The sequence below is a fragment of the Spodoptera frugiperda genome, chromosome 1 (genome assembly GCF_023101765.2).
Source record: "Spodoptera frugiperda isolate SF20-4 chromosome 1, AGI-APGP_CSIRO_Sfru_2.0, whole genome shotgun sequence".
NCBI lineage: Eukaryota > Metazoa > Arthropoda > Insecta > Lepidoptera > Noctuidae > Spodoptera > Spodoptera frugiperda.
In genome coordinates this window covers 379,833-395,544 of record NC_064212.1, presented here as the reverse complement: position 1 = coordinate 395,544, position 15,712 = coordinate 379,833, and the positions used below count along the sequence as shown (strand labels likewise).

At 36.6% G+C, this 15,712-nt stretch overlaps 2 protein-coding genes and 1 long non-coding RNA gene across 4 annotated transcripts; 1 reads left to right on the top strand and 2 right to left on the bottom strand.

The window, feature by feature from the left end:
* Window positions 1-169: 169 nt before the first annotated feature.
* Window positions 170-4,626, top strand: LOC118273650 (conserved oligomeric Golgi complex subunit 4). Its single transcript, XM_035590732.2, has 12 exons — window positions 170-374; window positions 448-645; window positions 732-834; window positions 912-1,044; window positions 1,159-1,279; window positions 1,424-1,606; window positions 1,914-2,087; window positions 2,228-2,355; window positions 2,435-2,548; window positions 2,716-3,161; window positions 3,527-3,893; window positions 4,490-4,626. Exons 1-12 carry the CDS (start codon window positions 288-290, stop codon window positions 4,530-4,532), a joined length of 2,097 nt encoding a protein of 698 aa, XP_035446625.2. The 5' UTR covers window positions 170-287; the 3' UTR covers window positions 4,533-4,626.
* A 393-nt stretch (window positions 4,627-5,019) lies between these two features.
* Window positions 5,020-15,359, bottom strand: LOC118273490 (MARVEL domain-containing protein 1). 2 transcript variants are annotated; one of them, XM_035590482.2, is made up of 4 exons: window positions 15,194-15,359; window positions 13,060-13,204; window positions 8,462-8,728; window positions 5,020-8,227 (listed from the first exon to the last, which is right to left on the bottom strand). In XM_035590482.2, the coding sequence occupies exons 2-4, from the start codon at window positions 13,192-13,194 to the stop codon at window positions 8,078-8,080; spliced, it is 552 nt and encodes a 183-aa protein (XP_035446375.1). In that variant the 5' UTR covers window positions 13,195-13,204; window positions 15,194-15,359; the 3' UTR covers window positions 5,020-8,077. The 2 variants fall into 2 exon arrangements, with proteins under 2 accessions (XP_035446375.1, XP_035446374.1); XM_035590481.2 differs by having other exon boundaries at window positions 15,161-15,340.
* On the bottom strand, window positions 11,240-12,227 carry LOC118266984 (uncharacterized). Its single transcript, XR_004782912.2, has 2 exons — window positions 12,031-12,227; window positions 11,240-11,722 (listed from the first exon to the last, which is right to left on the bottom strand). It is a non-coding gene; the product is annotated as an uncharacterized LOC118266984 (long non-coding RNA).
* Window positions 15,360-15,712: the final 353 nt, after the last annotated feature.

The window sequence follows — 15,712 nt, the reverse complement described above, 5'->3', positions numbered from 1 at the left end:
AGGAGACGCGTTTAAAAGGAAGATATTAATTATTGACAAGCATGATAAATGGCTGAATTTCATTAATATTAACTTTAGTGAGGTTGTAGAGCAGTGAAGCACAGCTGATACTTCGTTAAAATGGCAATCTTATTCTGTTGGATTGTCAATGTCATATTGACATTTTCATTAATTTTGACATTTGACAGTTGTCTGTTGGATATGTGTTAGATTTCGGAATATTGTTTTCGATAATTGCAAAGTTTTAAACAAAATAAACTACATGTAAATAATAAAACGTTTCGAAAATGTCACTCAGTCTCTTATTAGAAAAATATGATGTATCTACAGACGAAGGCTTACAGAAAGCACTCAATGATATTGAGAAAGAAGAGGTGAGTTGCACTGTTTTGGTGACGATGGCACAAGTAAAACAAGTTGCATTTTGTAAATATAATATTTTCGCAGGCTGAGGTGGATGAGGCTCTCTCGGGAGTGTTATCCAGAGCATGTTCCTTAGAAGGCCGCCTCCGCGCTGCTAGTCAGGCGTATACGAAGCTCAATGACGTGAAGACGGATTCTCAAATTGCCGCTGATATGGTGGAAAAAACAGCCGGTCTTGCGAGAGATGTCAGTGCCAAAGTGCGACAGCTGGACCTTGCGAGGGTAGATATTTTACTAGACATTTACATAAAAAGAAAAATAATGGAATATATGGACATAAATTTAAAAAACATCTTTCTGTTTTTCAGTCTCGCGTAGCAGAATGCCAGCGTCGCGTACATGACTTAATAGACCTTCAGCTGTGTAGTGCAGGAGTTGAGGCTGCTATTAAAGCACATGATTATGAAACTGGTATGTTTAAAAGAAACAATCTTCAAAGTATGTAATTAAGAAATATCTGTTTCATAAATATAATGGTACATTTCAAGGTGCGGGCCATGTATCTCGATTTCTCAGCATGGATCCAGGCTCTGTGGCTGCGGCAAGAGCTCGAGGAGCTCCAGACCCTCGTGATGCAATGACTCGTGCAGCAAACACACTGAGAGAACATCTAGTGCGCAAGTAAGTAAAATTTAATGTTTTATTTCTCTAGAAACATCTTTTCTTCTTAAAATCATTATAAATATATTAGTTTTGAGTTAAATGTAATAGAAATTGTTTGTAAAATGTTTCAAGGTTTGAAGAGGCAGCTCGCAAGGAAGATGAGCCAAGTATAGAACGATTATTTAAGCTGTTCCCGCAAATTGGGCGTGCTGAGGAGGGAGTTGATCTTCTTGCCAAGTATCTGGCGACACAAGTTAGTATACTAGTCTTCAAAATAGCTTACATTAATTTTCCAAATAAGTCACCTGTATAGTGTCAAAAATAGTAGCTTCAACAACTGACACAGCATATTTTTCTGAATATCATTTATTTGAAGTGTTGAGTTAATTGTGTGCAGGCGGAGGCGGCGATCAGACGCGCGTGCATCGTGTCGGACGCGCGGTCGGAGGCGGCGGTGTTCGCGGACGCCGTGACGCGCGTGGTGGAGGCGGGCGGCGCCGCGCTGGAGCGGGCGCGCCGCGCCGCCGCCGCCGCCGCGCCCGGCCTGCTGCATCGCGCGCTGCTTGCCATACAGCCTGCTGTACGTATATCCCTAATGTTTAATCCTTAAGTAGCACTTACTACACTATCTTCAGTTGACTCAGGACATATTCTCAGTTGACATGTAGTGCCATATGTTTGATATTTCGTGACCGCGCCCGCAAGTTAACTTGTAAAGGGTAAGTGCTCACTTACCCTTTTCGTCTTTTGGGAATTTTGAAGTCTATTAAAACTGAAAAACGAGAAACTGAAACTAAAAACATTCTCGCGTTATAAATGCACTATAATGACTTTGACTTTATATAGGCCTATGTATAAAGATTATCAGTATATGTTCCACATTGCAGGTATGTGCGGGCATCCGCCGTATAGCGGGCGAGCTAGTAGCAGCGCGGCGCCTGTCGCAGGACCCGGCGCGGGGGCTCAGCTCCGCGCTCAGTGCCGAGCCCGTCTTGGCAGAGCTCGCACTCACACACTCACGCATCTCATTATATTTCTCCTTCCTCAGGAGAAAGGCTGAGGTAATGTAACTTTCCTCACTCAATTTTTACGAATATTATACCTCTCAGGAATTCATTTAGAATTATATAGAAATCTTCGTCTTCAGATTTGACTGCAAAATATTTTTGAATGGTACTTCACCTTGTGTTCACTTCTGTAGGTGGATGCAGCTCCTCTTAAGGAAGCTGAAAAGAAAGCAAGCAAAGACGCGGTGGAAAAGATTATAGCGGAGTGTGACCTTATGAGGACTGCACAGGAAATACTTGGATATTACTTGGCATTGGAGAGGTAAAGCATACTTTTTTTAAATATTTGTAATTATTTTTAAAAATTAAATGTATGTAAATATTTTGTTCTAATTTTACAGATACTTTTTGGAGGAGAGTGTAAATAAAGCATTGAAGCTGGCAACACCACAGGTTGGGGTTACCACATCTAGTTTGGTGGATGATGTGTTCTTCATAGCCAGGAAGGTTATTAGGTTAGTGGTTTTTAATGGACAATATACGTAATTTATTTGAAGAGTGTGGAACATTTATTTTGTACTTTAATTACTGTTGTACCGTTTTCTATTTTAATTATTACTTTAACACTGCTCCATACAATTCATTAGGTATATGAGAAAACAAAAACATGATATGTCCACAGACGCGCAGTATCAGCGGGTAGCGTGGACGGTGCATGTTGCGTACTGAACGAAGTGAGCGCCCAGCTGGAGCGTGCCGCGGGCGCCCTGCGGCGCTGGCTGCGGGCGCCGCCGCACGAGCCGCTGCCACTGGGCGCTCCCAGGGAAGCACGCGCGGCGCCCGACCCCGACCTCGTGGCCGCGCGCCTGCTGTACCTGGCGCACATGGCCGAGGCCGAGGCGGGCGCCGACTGGGCCGAGCGCCTGGCCACGGAGGCCTGCGGCGCCGCCGGCGTGCTGGCGCGGACCGCTGCGGAGCGGGAGAAGGTGGCGTCGTGCGCCGCGGGGCTGGGCGGGGCCGCCGCCGCCTTCCGCGCCGCGCAGGACCTCGCCCTGGCCGCGCTCACCGCCGCACTCACTCCCAAGCTGCAGGCCTGGGCGCTGCATCTGGTCGACACTGCTAACACTGGTCAGTAGCAATGTTATCCCATTTAGTTTATTGATGGAATCTGTTTTAATGCACAACCAAAATTACTGTATTTTTCAATCTCAATTGCATCTTTCTGTCTTCTCCTTATCAACCCTAGTTGCGTGTGTGTTGTTAATGATGACATACATGACATACGGTATTAAGACGTGATCTTCAAAATTACCCAGCAAACAATAGAAAGAGTTATATTCAGAGTTTCTTTGCACGATAAAATCTGAAATTTAAAAATTCACCTTAGAACCAAAGTTACATATAAGTTTTTCGTGAGCATGTGGTATGATGCTGGTTAATTAAGACCCATTTGAGTAGAAGTGTCTAAATGAAGATGTATTATGTATTTACAGAAGACATGGAGGACGACGCAGATGCACTACCACAAGCATTAGAACAGCTGACGGAGGCGGCGCGCGCGGCCATCTCCAGCCGCAGCGTGGAGGCCCTGCTGCAGGCCGCGCTGGGCGAGCTGGCGGCGCGGGCCGAGGCCGCCATGCTGACTGGGCGGTACGACCGCGCGGCGGCGCTGCGCGTGGAGCGGCGCGCGCGGCGGCTGGCGGCGTGGGCGGGCGGCGCGGCGGCGGGCCGCGAGCGGTGCGCGCGCCTCACGCAGGCCGCCGCGCTGCTGGCGCTGGACGCGCCGCAACACGCGCGCGACGCGCTCGGGCCCGCGCCGCGCATGCCCGCGCCCCGCGCCAAGGACATACTCGCGCGCAGGTACACACACTCTGTCTCACATCCCTACCTATGACTTAAGGTCCTGTGCCCCCAAAGTAGGGCGGAAAGTGTCCACAGATATACTTTATATCGTCGTACTGAATATCTATATATTAATACGTGATGCAAAAACTTTTGACCGCTTTTTAAGAAAATTGCGCGGACGTAGGAGCATAAAATTTGGTACACTTATAGTATGTGTAGGAGAAGTACGGAACGCTAATATTTTTCAAAAATAATGCTTATAAAGTACATGAAATCAATAAATAAAACATTACACACACATGCATAGTATCTAATCGTATTTGACAGAACGTCAAAATCGATAGACATTGCGATGGTACTCACGTCTCATATGAAAAGAGTTTTATAAAAGAATTTGTTTGAGTTAAATAAAAATTATCCTTGAACGTATGTTAAGTGGTATTGTAAATTAAATCGTATATGGTTGAATTTCGACCACTAGGCGAATAGTCATAATAAATTGGTAATTCAATCTATTACAAAATTTATAGATTTGTAATAGTTTTTAAATATACATTATACATGAATATTTTTATTATGAAATTGTCTTCATAAAATGTTTCTTGTTACAGAATTGACTTCAAAATGGAAGACATCAAGCGTTTGAAGCTATAGTATATACTGTTGAGATATACGAATATATGTTAAACATTAAACTATTAATATATTAACTGCATTTAAAATAAATATATTTACCATTATGTTATAATTCTTGTATTATTTAAACCTAAACCCTTAAAATTGAAATATAATAATAAAATTATAAGTTCAACCAGTCTGATGCCTATCAGGTATTTAACCTCAAATTAAAGACCCCTTCCAGGTATTTATTTTCGTCTATAAAAATGTTTATACTCGACATCCTGGTTGATTTTTTTTTAAAGTGCGTTGCGCACGTTATCGGTGACTTGTTTTTCAAACACCTTACCGATAAACAGAGATTTTAATCATTTCAATGATTAGAAACATTATCTTTTGTTAAACTAGTTTAGTATTTTTTGTAATGACATCAACTACACAACACATGCCGAAGGAAAACATGTATCATAATATTGTTATGCCATCCTTCAATTCAATTTAATAGTTAAATGAAACCACAGTATAATAATTAACACATTTAATCTCGAAATATATTTAGTAACAGTTTTAATACAAAGCGTTGATTGATAAAATATTTATAGTTATCTATGAAAAACTGTAAAACGTTTTGCATAACAAAATATACAAGTGACCGTGAAGGCAATTTGATTATTACATATAATTATTTATCTGTATATCAGAAAATATGTGATTTATTATTATATTTATACATGAATGCAGGTCACTTCCATCCTATATATAAATATAAATTGATCTGAGATATGATTATGTTAAAAATATTTACAAAATAGGTACAGGAGTTTCGTAAGGCACCATTATTATAATAAAATACATTGTTTATAGAAAATATTTGTTATGGAACAGTAGTTTCAAGAAATGCATAGAAATGGTCAATTGATATTTTTTAATTCATAAAAATCTATGATGGAATATAGTAAGGGAGTTATCACACCAATCGATCGATGCCATCGACCAGTGGTAGAATGGATTAATCGACGTCGACTGACAGTTTCTACCAGACCACACTTTAAAACTGTTGTGGCCTCCAGAGTAGTAATACTACGAGTAATATTGCACTGGCCAACAACAGAACGTCCTCTTTTGATGAAACATAGCCGATCGACCATCAATAGATTGCTTAGTCGACCGGTATCCGTCGCTCAATTAAAGCTACTACACCAAACGATCAATGTCGATAGATGACTCCGATTGATTGGTGTGGTAGCACCCTAAGAGATATGAATTAAAAAATAATCGATTTTAAATGTCAAAAATTCTGTTACATATACTGAGTATTTTCTATATTTTAATAAAGAGGTATAAGGTTGTTAAGTGCGACTGTGCTTTACAAAGTAATTAGTAAAAATATTATTTCATTTTATAAATTCAAGCATATTATATTTATAATACAAGTATGGCAGCAATACTTAAGAAATACTATTTATTTATACATAAAAATACATAACGGTATCTGTTAGCCATGATTATTTTTAGACGAAACAAATAACTAGAAAATGATAATAAAAAATTGATAACTTATGTCTAGTAACAAGTGCTTATTAACTATTTATTAGAAGTCAGAAATAGTTTTAAAATAGGAGAATATAAAATGTTAATATTGCAGAATTCATTTCATTTCATTTCCAAAATAATAATTAGTTGATCTGAGGGCCTAGTATACGAGTTTTATGTTTAACCAGATCGAAACGAAACCGCGTTTAGGCTTCTGATTGGTTGTTTCATTGAAGCAGGCCAATCAAAGCGCCGAACGTCATAATCGTGTTAATCACGGTACGAAACATGAAAGAAAGTAATACTAAGCCCTCTGAATAAAATATTGTAAAAACCGTATTGCATTGACCCGATATCATCCATTTATTTCGTTGTAAATATATTAAAATTGATATACTTTTAAAACTATATTAAATTGCATTACTAAACTTAATTAGTTCGAAGTTAAAAATGTAAAGTTCATTATTAAATTCTTAGTTAAAACTTAAATTAGTAAATATGTATAAAGAAAATAGTATACATATGTACCTGATAGATAACTTGAATTAGTCAGGTGGTTAATTTAAACTTAACTACTAAAATAAAACATTAATTGACACAAAAATGAGTGAATACATTAATAAAAGTGATTTCTGTGGCTATGGCCTACCTAATTATGTACCATTATAAGCTTCAAGCATTCATTTCGACATCGAAAAAATAAAATGACTAGTCAAATTCATTGTAGGCAAGTAAAGGTAAGCGTCAACAGGACCGCATCATACGCATCGCACGCAACGCATTTTAGTTTGTCTTGTATAGAAACTTATATTCGCATCGTACGGACTGCTCGTCGGCAATGCGTACTGATGACGTCATACGGAATGCGTACGATGCGGGCCTGTGGACGCTCACCTTAAAAGTTTTAAATGCAAGAAACAAATGAGTAGTTACTATGTTACACGATCATGACGTCATAGTTGGCAGTGCTGTCAAAATGAGACTGGCCATAAGGTACATGATTAGGTACGCCATTTTAAAAAATAATAAAATTCTAGAACGTTTTTAAATACTGTCAAAAGTGACTTGTAAATACTTCGCGTGTTGATACAAAATACTGAAAAGTTAATTAATAAAATAGTGCATAATCTATGTAAATAGAATACTTATGAACACAAGGCACAGTGCTTAAGGCTCATTTTAAAGTTACATCTGGACGTTTACAAATATAATACATATTTACTTAATATGCTTATAAAGTACATACAAATTAATATTATTTGTCCATGTCATATAAGGCTTATAGGTGAATAAAAAGTATTAAATATAAAAAATATACATAAAAATAAAAGCTTGTCAAAATGTGTCATGCTTACATTTTTTCAGATCACCCCTTGAGCCGTCACACCCTGTAGATAGGTACATATTCTTTGGTTATAAAGTTAACACCCCAATTTTAGTTATTATAATACAAATCAATAATAAATAGGAGTCCATAGTACATTGTGATCGTGATCATTAATAAATATTTATAAAACAATTTGAAATTATTGTTATAAAGTTATTTGATATGCATTCTTATCTCGACGACATAAGTGCGATAGTAATTGTAAAATTATAAAATACTGCTAAACATTTGATTGTAAGTACATGATTTTTGTTCAGGCTTAATCTAAATAATACAGCTTAAACAAATAGCTGACATACAGACCAGAGAAAGTTATTGCGCTTATATTGTGACCACAGACTAAAATGCATTTTTAATTTGAGCTGAGAACGTGGAACTTATTTGCTGGCAACAAACATTTCATAATGGCAATAATATGTGTTAAGTTCCTTGCTCAATAATATTTACAAATGTCGTCGCAACACTTAACGACTAACAGTGCAATACAGTGCCAATTGAATGTCTTTTAATTTGCGAGAACTTTTCTAAAATGTATGCGAGCAATTCGAAGAACTCTAAGCAATGTATAAAGTAAGTACAAGTTTCAACTTAAAGACTATCTACACATGAGCACGTTTATACTTCCCGGCTGATGACTTGCAGGACTAGTGTGTGAGCCTCCTTAGTAGCCGATCCGGGGTGGAGGTGACTCGACGGTGGAGGTCTGCTTGGAGACAACACGGGAGCCCTGGGCCAGACCACCGTCGCGCACCGCCTTAAACTTTAGGTATGCGTCCACCAGATACGCCAACATCGCCACGAAACCGAAGAACTGAAAATAATAATTGTTCTCATTATAGACCTTTTTTGATAATTTTTACTTGTAAATACACAATCGGCGCCAAGGCTACGGAATAGACTGTTGTCTAAATGAAAAAAATGTTGTTTGACTTCAAAGGTGATAAAGAGTAGAGGGAGAGATCGCTCGCTCGCTCCATAAAAAATACTGACATTAAATCGATTGATTTAGACGCAAAAAATATCAGAAGAAAAGTAGGATACTCACCGCAGCGGCAGAATGAGGGTTATCATGGACAGTCGTTGCCAGAATAGAAGCAATCAGGTACAAGAGGGTCCAGATCGCGCAGAACAGGAACTCAATCTTCAGCCAAGGGATCTTGTAGAACTTCTCCAGGATGTGGAACAGGTACAGGCCGAGTAGGATCCCGGTGAACCAGAAGGCGATCATAGAGATCCAGCTGAAGAAGGAGCCTTTACTCCAGCTGCTGAGGCGCGAGCACTGGATGCATATGAACCCGAGGAGACTGCATAGCTGGAGAGAAGTAATACAGTTTATACAATCAATAACATAAACTCTTCAGTAACTGAGTAATAATTGACTGATACACAATGCGCAAAGTTTTGCTTTTGAGTACTGTTCATAGTGCATATGTATAACCAAGAGAGAATTTAGGAAAATGGCTGCTCCTACACGGTTGTTTATACACGGAGGACTAGCATGTTTAACTAATTTAGTGCTGTGAGTGTTGGATGGTGTTTCCGAGCATTTTCTAAGCACATTATCCGGTTTGAATAATCGATTTCATAGCATTGTTAAATGTTAATATACCTAAGTAGGTAGATACCTACCTAAATAGGTAATTTTCTTTAATTCGCACATACCTATAAATTGATAATTATCAGCGAACCGAATAATACCTATAGAAGTTATCGTATCAATGAAAGATTATTTTTGCAATGTGTGGAAATGGCTACACAATATCCGGTTGCGATGTCCGTACGTACACAATGCAGGTGCTACTACTACCTGGTTCATTGTAGTCGGTAAGGAAAATTAAAAGGTAGAATAGTAGGTTACGGTAAAAGGATACACTTATTACACTTTTATTGAATACGACTAGCGACGAATACGTATAATCTGTAAAATGTTTTTGACTATGTAACATTCGCGCCGTATGCCGCGCAATTCTAGGCACTCATGAGTCCCCAGCGTGTCTTGAAAGTAGTCGAGTTGCCTCGTCAAACAGGTACGTGAGAATGTCGTTAATAAATAACTAAAACTAAAAAAATAGTATTTTGTTTGGAGAAACGTTAAGTTCGAAACATACCTAAGTTTTAATCATTTTAATCCTTATCGGGCAACTGAAACGCACTACAAAATATGTGCATCACTTATCAACAGGATTTAGCATTTTTGTGTGTTTTAGCGTCATTTATATGTAGGTACTTGTTCGTTTAAGTGGTCGCATCATAATACGATCATATAATAGGAATATGATACATTTTTAATATGTTATATCGTGGTATTGCGACTGATGGTCGGATGTTATGTATTAGAAGATTTCTTTCTCACCCTTTCTATAACATACATATCTGATTACCAACCTAGACAATCTCTTGTTGAATGGATTAGGCACTCAGGAGAATACCTAACAATAGTTAGTTTCTTATGCCTGAGAATAAGTAGAAGGACACGTCACAGTTGACTGCGACAGCATAAGTAAGTATGCCGTCATCTGGCAGAGTTGAGTCACAATGACACGCCAAACCCCTTAGGTCAGCCTTTCCCAAATGATCAGCAACGATCAGTCATACCGGACCACGATAGCTAAATAGCTAGGTAATGCGTTGCAACATTATCTTTTACGATCATAATTAAAAATAAACGATCGTGTCATTTTATATCAATTTGAACGCTACCTCAGTTCTCATATCGTAAGATGAATCTTGTGTCCACTTAGGAACCTACAGACCAAAACAAGGTAAAGTTTGAGAAACGCTTGCTACTAGATGATATAGTATACCCTATCGATGTCTGTGTGACGTGATAGGGATCGGGTGCGATGGGGCTCCTAAGGGATGGGGCGTGAACATTTAATTAACAATATTAGCATAATTCGTTATACAGCTAGTGTTGTATCGCATGCTAGTTACTGTATATACCTACTGGGTGTATAACTATAACTACGTCGTTTATAGTGGCTGCGATATGATCACCGCGATAACACGACGCGGCGTGGAATTACATTGAAAAACTTGACCTTTTACCGTTTTACCTCAAACCTAAGTCAGGTGGCTTAACAGAACAATGCCCACGTTTGCTGCTCGTATTGATTAGGTCGCTGTGCGAAACTTTACAAGGTTTACTGCGTTTTATGTAGGCATGTGTACTTATTGTATTGTGTAGTCTATAATATAACTAGTCTATTCTGTTCTTTTCGGGTTATTAAAAGTAAAAGTCAAAGCAGAAACCAGAAACGAACGTAACTTCAATAAATCGCCTATCTGTCTTGAAAAAACGTGGTGCACATGCCTTCTTTGTGTGAGAAGAAGCCTTGGCTCAGCTGCAGTGGGCACTTATAGGCTGATTATGTGTTAATGTGTGAATATAGATACTTCGCTTTTTTACTTATGTATACTAAAATTGTTTGTTTTCCACAAACTAGATTAGATAATTCGGGTTTAAAATGCAAGCTAATCGACGGCTAATATAGGGGAGACCGAGGGGAGTTGAAACAATTTTCACGTTTTGTTCGATATAACTCATACTATTATTAGAAATCTTATGGTACTAGTACCAATCGAAAGGTTATTCTATACACTTGCGAATGGCTAGCATAGACAATCTGTAAGCATTAAAAATTGTGGTGAAAAATCGACTTAACCGTAACAAGTCAACTTGTTTCAACTCCCCTCATACCGAGGTAAGATGAAACAGAGGTCGAGGAGAGTTGAAACATTATGATTTTGAGGAGTAATAGGAGCTGCAAAATAGAAATGACGATTTGATTTAAAGGTTTTAATTAAAATTAAACTTTTCATGTAATCAACGATCTTTTTTAGTAATGTTTTAATGACATATCAGTCAAGTAGGTCTAACACAAATAAAAATAATAAACTCTTTCAGTCGAATCAACAAAATGTTTTACATTCCTAGATAAGTAACTAAATCTTTGACATATAATAATTATTAACTATCAGTCATTTTTTTAAGTATTACAATCAGTCTTAAACAATATTTCTTGAATTATTCAGCTTACAATTATCTCACAAATGACAAATACAAAAATATAAAAACTTTTCAAGTAAGAATGACCTTTTTTACCTTTTTTAAACAATGTATTTATAATAACTACAGGTCTAATACAAATAATTAACTCCTAAGTTAGTAAAAATTGCCCTATTCTTAACATTAATTAAAATAACGGTAAAATCAACAAAAAAAGTGACTTCTTCAGCAGCGAGATCGTAAATCTCGCGACTCGCCATACCTCTGTCGGTCTTTCGTTTATAATCAGTAGGCATGCTGAAACAAAACACATTAAATCAACAATAAAATCCTTAAATCTTTGTACTTTATATTTCGTAGCTATAATCAAATATTAAATTGAAAACGAGGAGAGTTGAAACAGTCTGTTTCAAATCACCTCAGTGAGAAATAACCTCCCAATTTTGATTCAAATCGCGAACAAGCAGTAAATACACAGAAATCAAATTTATCAATTATATTTAATGAATCTATAGATAATGAGTTTCGAAAACGTATATAACTCAACCCAAAATACAAAACCACTATCAAAGTACGTGCATCGTAAAAAATCGTGAAATACTTACATTTTGCGATTTTCGGCACATGTCACTCAGAACTACACAACCGCACCACTGACGCCACCGGCGCGAACTAACTCGATAGCGGGTGGCGGGAGGTGGTTGAAAAGCGACGATGCCAAATCGCTAACGGTTTTAGGTTTCGAGAAATCGGGACTGTTTCATCTCACCTCTGTTTCAAAACCCCTCGGTCTCCCCTACATAACTACGTACATATTATGTATAAACGAGGAAAATCAAGATATTATGACCGTCGCGCCGAGGATCCGCTCTTGAGTTAAATTCCAAATTATTATTCGATTCCGGACAATCTATATATTAATACGTGATGCAAAAACTTTGGACCGCTTTTTACGAAAATTGCGCGGACGTAGGAGCATAAAATTTGGTACACTTATAGTTTATGTGTAGGAGAAGTGCAAAACTCTAATATTTTTCAAAAATAATGCTTATAAAGTACATTAAATCAATAAATAAAACATTACACACACATGCATAGTATCTGATCGTATTTGACAAAACGTCAAAATCGATAGACATTGCGATGATATTGACGTCTCATATGAATAGAGTTTTATAAAAGAGTTTGTTTGAGTTTGAGTTAAATAAAAATTATCCTTGAACGTATGTTAAGTGGTATTGTAAATTAAATCGTATATGGTTGAATTTCAACCACTAGGCGACCACTAGTAATAATAATTACGTAATCAGGAATGTTGCAATGTAATATAACATTACATATAATGTACTAGGTAGGTATTACGTTAATTTGGTAATTCACCCTTATAAATAACACAACTAGCTTAAAATAGGTACGTTCTTAGCGTCAGTAAATTGTACCTAACTGCTATGTTCAAGGCATGGCAATGTGTGAAATGTCCATCGTATGGGGAATGAAACACCTGGGGCCTTAGTTTATTACAATTGTGTCACTCGATCTTGAGCAGTGCCAGTAATAGGTTGTAGATCTGTCTCTTCTCTGACACAATTGTAATAGCAGACTATGGTGTAATGAATCAATGGCGTGGTACTCACAACTTGTACTATCTTGAGTATCCCTGGGATGGTGGTTATGTAGGAGCGGTCGAACCGTATGTTGGTCTGCACCGTGGTGCTGGACGTCACTGTCGTCGTCGTCGTGTGCTGACCCGGGAAACCTGCTTCAACCATTTTTGATCACCTGGAAACAGAGTGACATGTTCCAGTTCTATTACAATACTAGCTTTCCTATCGCAGTTACTTATACCTTACAAAAAAACCATTTTTAAGAACTCTCTATCCAGTGGTAGAGATCACATAAAAATCCGTTCTGCAGTTTTTGAGTTAAGCGCGTGCAAACACGCGGCGCGATACACAATTTATAGTGCATGTATGAAATTATCCATAAGTATAGTGTTGAAAAAATGATTTCATTATTTTGTCTGTTTTATTTATATAAATAACTAGTTATTAATTTTTTTTTATAGTCTTACAATTATAAACAGTACTCTACTGTTGTTATTCTATTGGCTGTGACTTTGTATGAGGTGATGACCTATCACAAGGACAGAATTAATCAGTCTATAAGGTTCTAAGAAACTAAAGGAAAGCACTTAGAAAGTAAATAAACCAGCTAAATAATCTTCATCTATGGTATTGTAACAACCAGATAATTGATAGCACATTTATTTTATTTAATAAGGAAAGCAAATAATTACACTTCAGAAAATACAATAGATAAGATATAAAAGTGAAATCAACCACACTCTCCATAGATAAGTAACTAGTGAGAACCGCATAAGTTTAAAATTCATTAACCCTGCTTGATAACACATTCTAATCACAAATTTCATAAAGTTTAAAAAAAAGTCCCTGTAATCATTAAACACCGACAAACAGTGAGATCTGTACAAAAAAGTTGATAATACATTGTTAGTCACTAACAGCATATTGCTTGATAACACACAGTGTCAATTACAGAGACTTATTGCGACCACATGTTCAAAAAAGTATTAAAATATGGTTCACCTATTTAGAAATAGATTTTCGAATGTTTTAAAATGATAGCCAGATATCTAGATACTAAAAACTCCATTGTGGTTTCATCAGCTCTGCTCGGCTCCTATTAATTGTAGCATGATGTTTTATAGCCTATAGAATTCCTCTATAATTGCAGTATCTAACACAAAAAAATAAATTCAAATCAGACCAGTAGTTCTTGGAATAGGATATTCAAACAAACAAACCAATTCTTCAGCTTAATATTTTAAGTATAGATAAAATTTGGTTAAGTCAATAAAGAAATTGTAACAATAAGCTTTATGATCAACAAATTATATCTGTTTAGTAAAGTTATTATCAAAATATTTTGCAGTTTTTATCATTTATGAAATCACTGACTGATTACAAATATTTAACACCAATTATTGTGGCTATTGTTTTCAAGTATGTGTGTGTGAGGTTCATTGCACAAATGGTTATAATATTCTGTAACTTATTATGCTAGAAATAGAGATTATAATTGAGAATTTGAGTTTATTTTCCACATATGAAAGAAATCTAGTCTATGGGGAGTGTTCATTATCTGTGCACTTCGCTTATGGGTATGAAAGTGTGGTTTACTTCAAGTTCATATTGAAAAGAGAAAGTTGTTTACATAAAACATTTACTGTGTTTACAATGAAGATGTCTGACTGATTAAATAACTAATACACCTTAAATAGATCTGTAATCGATAGTTAACTATTGAAGTATTATTTGGTGTAACAATCACATATTTATACCTATTGTAGTTAATATTACAAATATTTAAACATCACATCAAGCAGTATTACATACAAAAATAATTGTTCCACATACACTTTACTGTGGCGTAATCTATACAGTCATATTACCAGTGGGCGAGGGAAAATATTATGTATAGTAATCCACTACGCTGATATAGCCATTTGATAAAATTTGTGGGTGTATAGCTCCAAACTTCGCTGAACCCAACGCTTTACGCTACCACGATTTTACTACCGAACACGTTAAAACATAGTAACACGCCTGTCATCATCCAAAATAGCGATTATTGAGCAACACACAACAGAAATAAACACAAAATTAACACAAGATTTTTTATAAATACCAAAATGCTATTTCTATAAATAATTACCTTGATTTAAATGCTTAATTTACACACACTCACTTTTTGTTAAAATCACTCGTATTATAGCCTGATAAGGTAATAAATTAAATTATTAGGTGTAAATTAATATCAGGTGATAGCCGAATATGACCAACCAAACCATGAAACCAATTTGAATACGATACGCGACAAGCGTAAATGTCAGACAAACATTCACTAAAATGTTCAATTGACGTCTGCGTAAATAAGCATACAAAAAACCAAAATGGCAATAAAAATGCGACCTAATGATATTAGTTAAAAGAAGATAGAATATAAAATTGTATGATAAAGATTAGATAAATACTGCACTAGGAACTGGAACGCTCAGTCGTACGTGACATGAATCGGTCTATGAATGATCGGTTCTAATACCAAAACATAATTGAGATGTTATCGTCTTAAAATCATAATATTATAAAAATAAAGATTGAATGTTAACTACTTTCATTTAAAAATGTAATGCTGTATATGAAGTTGATTTTGTTGTAAAACCAAAGTACTGCTTCTTTAATTTTGTTGCTATTAAAATTATTTTTT

What these genes read in the sequence shown, in the direction of transcription:
- LOC118273650 (XM_035590732.2), top strand. Translation starts at nt 288, where the DNA reads ATGTCACTCAGTCTCTTATTAGAAAAATATGATGTATCTACAGACGAA. An exon ending in TGCTTGCCATACAGCCTGCT is followed by an intron (nt 1,607 to 1,913) that starts GTACGTATATCC and finishes TCCACATTGCAG; the next exon opens with GTATGTGCGGGCATCCGCCG. An exon ending in TCCTCAGGAGAAAGGCTGAG is followed by an intron (nt 2,088 to 2,227) that starts GTAATGTAACTT and finishes TCACTTCTGTAG; the next exon opens with GTGGATGCAGCTCCTCTTAA.
- LOC118273490 (XM_035590482.2), bottom strand. Translation starts at nt 13,194, where the DNA reads ATGGTTGAAGCAGGTTTCCCGGGTCAGCACACGACGACGACGACAGTG. An exon ending in TACTCAAGATAGTACAAGTT is followed by an intron (nt 8,729 to 13,059) that starts GTGAGTACCACG and finishes ACTTCTCTCCAG; the next exon opens with CTATGCAGTCTCCTCGGGTT. An exon ending in ACCCTCATTCTGCCGCTGCG is followed by an intron (nt 8,228 to 8,461) that starts GTGAGTATCCTA and finishes TATTATTTTCAG; the next exon opens with TTCTTCGGTTTCGTGGCGAT.